Here is a 3675-nt window from a genome sequence, read left to right on the forward strand (position 1 = left end):
CAACCACATCATCAACATGAACTCGACACATCCGGAATCATTCCGGTGCCGTCTCCCGCGCTGCTAGCTGTTCCCTTCTGGCCGGTTCATGTGCTTCTTCTTGAACAAGGTTCTTTGTGTCGATTATCAGATGTGTCACTGTGTGCTCTCGCTGTCGCCGGTCAACGAACCAGATGACAGGACCAGGTAAGGTAGCTGAGGACCCCTTGAACCCCTGCCCTGCCATCCATCCATCGACGACGACAATCTTGAGTTAGATGTGGTAGAATAGGTACCCAGCTGGCGGTACGGTACATGCCTACCCCGTACAGTTAGAGGCAGCACTGTAGAGGCGCTAATGCTGCAGTGGTCTGGATCCCGTATCTGAGTGAGGAAAGACTGTCCTCCGGGCATCCAGAGTGGAACATTTTGGTGGGCAATTGCACATCCATCCCCGATTCATCTCCATCTCCAGCTGCCCTCACTCCTCAGGAAGTGAAAAACATGGGCACATCCCGCTGACGTTATGCTTGACAATAGCAGGAGGAGTCGCCGAACGCAATATCCATCAATCCCATCATCTCCATCCAGTCGGGTATCCCATCATCTCCAGTCGGGCACAGCACACTTCCCCAGATTTACACTCAACCCATTTCGCCGAGTTGCCCACCCACCCCCCCTGTAGACATCCATATCCCTTGTCCACCTACTAGTTCCTGGCTGCTGCTCTTCACCTTCCATAAACTGACCGACACCCCAAAACTTAATGCGAGAGCAAGCGTATTAAAGACCAAGTCCCGTCCCGCGGTGCCTCCAACATAACATCCTCAGCATCATCATCATCATCATCAACAACAACACTACGCCCATAGCAAAAAAAGACAAACGACAAAAAGATACACCAACCAGTTACACAGCCAAGATGCCGCCTGCTAGCCGACGAACCAGCAGCACGGACGGGCCTCCGCAGCCGAGACAGCTGCCCGGGTCCGCCTGTGAGGAGTGCCGAAAACGCAAGTTGCGATGCGACCGGCAACGTCCCCAATGCGGAACTTGCGCCGATGCAGGAATCGTATGCGAAGTCAACCACAACCGCCTCGCCCGCGGGCCCAAGAAAGGCGATCTCAAGGCCCTGCGGAGCCGCATCGGTAGGTCACCTCACCCCGCCTTGTTCCAGCCCTCGTATTCGCGTCTTCTTCAGCTCGTTTATTGACATCATCTTTTTTTTTTTTCTTCTAAAGTTGCTCTTGAACGTCGTCTCAGTCTCGACCCAACCAACCTCGAAGGCCTATCTCTCCATGGCGACGCCGACCTTTTACAACATCCTCTTTCTGCCGCCAGCACTTGCACAACACCACCAGGACCTGCCTCCGATGGTGACCTCAGCCAAGTTGCCTCACCACGAGGGAGGGGTTCGATATGGGATGGCGACTACCACACCCACAATGGACAGCTTTCGCCCATGACACCACAGATTCCCTTGTCCATGCAAAACTTCAAGTTCCCTCCATCACCACCCACACCACCAAAGCGCGCCTTGATCCATGATCTCATGCGTGCTGACCTGTATGTCTCATCCTCCTCCCGTCATCTTTCAGCCACACCTTCTAACCTCTTACAGCGACCAACTCTATTTCGACCGCGTCCACCCCAACGTCCCCATCTTCAACCAGTCCCGCTACTTCGCTCTCTCCCAACAAACACCCCTCTCCACCCACCACCACAACAGCGCCCCCAACCCCCGCCTATGTCTCCAGTACGCCATGTGGACGCTGGCCATGGCCTTGTCCTCCCAGTTCGAATCCTACCGTGACACCCTCTACAACGAAACCAAGCAGATGCTCGAGTCGCTCGACATGTACGAGAACCACCACCCTCACGAAAGCCCCGTCTGCGTGGAGGAAATCCAAGCTTGGCTTTTGCTTGCCTTTTACGAGTTCTCCAGGACAAACTACAAGCGCGGGTGGGTGACGGCCGGCAGGGCGTTCAGACTGGTGCAGCTGGCAAGACTGCATGAAATTGATAGCCCCGAGAGGTCAATGTTGCAGCAGGGAGAGGATCCGGTGCTGGTGGAGGAGCGGAGAAGGACGTTTTGGGTGGCTTATTGCTTGGATCGGTTCATTAGCTTGAAGAATCAGTGGCCATTGACGTTGATGGAGGAGGTGGTAAGTCCACAAGTCCACCTGCAGATATAAGGAAAGAAACATTATGCTGACATGACATATGCACAGATCTGCACTCGCCTCCCCTCGCCTGAACTTTCCTTCCAAAGCGGCCAACCAATCCAAATGTGTTTCCTCTCCGAAGCCATTGCCTCTGGCGACCACGGCTTGTTTTCTCCCTTGGCCGAGAGCGTCGTGCTCGCCACTGTCTGTGGCCGCACCCTCTCCCACACGCAGGTTGCCAACGTCGAGCGCACGTACGGTAGCAACTCGGCCGACTTTTGGATCCGACACGAATGGCTGGCCGGCATGGTCAACAAGAGGCTGGATTCTCTTGTGCAGAGCTACCCGGTTGTGTCGGCGGCGGCGGATCCGATGCTCTTTTTTGCTTTTATGCTTGCTCACACGACAACCATCAACTTGTGCAAGGTGGTAGAGGCTGGTGATTGCCAGGGGACTGGACAGCAGCAGGCTTGGGATCCGGCCGTGTTTGAGTATCAGAAGCGGGCGCTGAGGGCTGCGAGGGAGATTGCCGCCTTGACCAAGGCTCATGAGCATCTTGGTTATTTCAAGGTATGTCTTCTTTTCCCAATTCCTTCCATTTCTAGCAAGTCACTAACAGGTTAAAAAGGCACACATCTTCCTCCCTCTCTCCATCTCTCTTGCCGCCTCTCGCCTAATATCCCAACGAACCCAAACCATCAACGACCTCGCCGCCCAAGTGCCCGAGGGCTTCATTCCCACCACGGAAACCGAATACGACGGCGAGATCCAATCATGCATGGACGCGCTACGAAAGATGCAGACGTTCAACAACCTGGCAAGGGAGCATTTACATACGCTGGAGCTTGTCCAGCAGCAGCAGCAACGTGCTCAACAACAACAGACTCTTTTGATGGGCCACGTACCAAGTCAGAGTCCTAGCCATTCCCTTAATGTTTCACATCAGCATATACCCCAAATTCAACTTTGTACTTATTAGTCTTATTATCTGTAACTAGCGAGGGTGGAGGAGAGAGAATCAAAGGATGGGATGATGAGAAGGAGGCCATGGAGGATAATACCCACGAAGCATACGTCTGCAGAGCAGAACAAGATACCCAACAACAATACAAGCATAATGTTTTAATCAAGCACAACTAGCGTACAATCTACATTAATCCCCTCAATGTGTTGATTTCCTCGGCAGGTACCCCTCTTTTCAACGGCTAAGCCCGAAAAGAGCTGCAGTCTGCAGCTGAATCGCAAGCCTAACCCTCTCCAAAAGGAGACAGGGATCGGCAAACGGCACCACCGCACTACAGCCTTGCTTAAGCAGACGAATCAAAACGTGTCGGCCACTCCGTTTCTCATGCGACCCCAACGGTTCATGCCGTCTTTCCGCCATTGATACCTCAGGTGGGTAGGGCATCTGACATGCATGACACGAACGGGTCGTGGAGATTGATGATGAGTTCTTGATGATAAACTCTACCGGTCTGGTCTCGGATGTCTTTCGGTCTTTAACCTGAAGTCACCTATCCAGGCAATATCC

At 53.5% G+C, this 3675-nt stretch overlaps 1 protein-coding gene across 1 annotated transcript; it reads left to right on the forward strand.

The window, feature by feature from the left end:
• Window positions 1-901: 901 nt before the first annotated feature.
• Window positions 902-3258, forward strand: NEUTE1DRAFT_78029 (uncharacterized protein; the record flags this gene model as incomplete). Its single annotated transcript, XM_009850686.1, has 5 exons — window positions 902-1127; window positions 1221-1545; window positions 1601-2144; window positions 2211-2714; window positions 2773-3258. The coding sequence occupies 5 exons, from the start codon at window positions 902-904 to the stop codon at window positions 3121-3123; spliced, it is 1950 nt and encodes a 649-aa protein (XP_009848988.1).
• Between the last annotated feature and the right edge of the window lie 417 nt (window positions 3259-3675).

Source organism: Neurospora tetrasperma (assembly GCF_000213175.1).
Source record: "Neurospora tetrasperma FGSC 2508 unplaced genomic scaffold NEUTE1scaffold_2, whole genome shotgun sequence".
Lineage (NCBI taxonomy): Eukaryota > Fungi > Ascomycota > Sordariomycetes > Sordariales > Sordariaceae > Neurospora > Neurospora tetrasperma.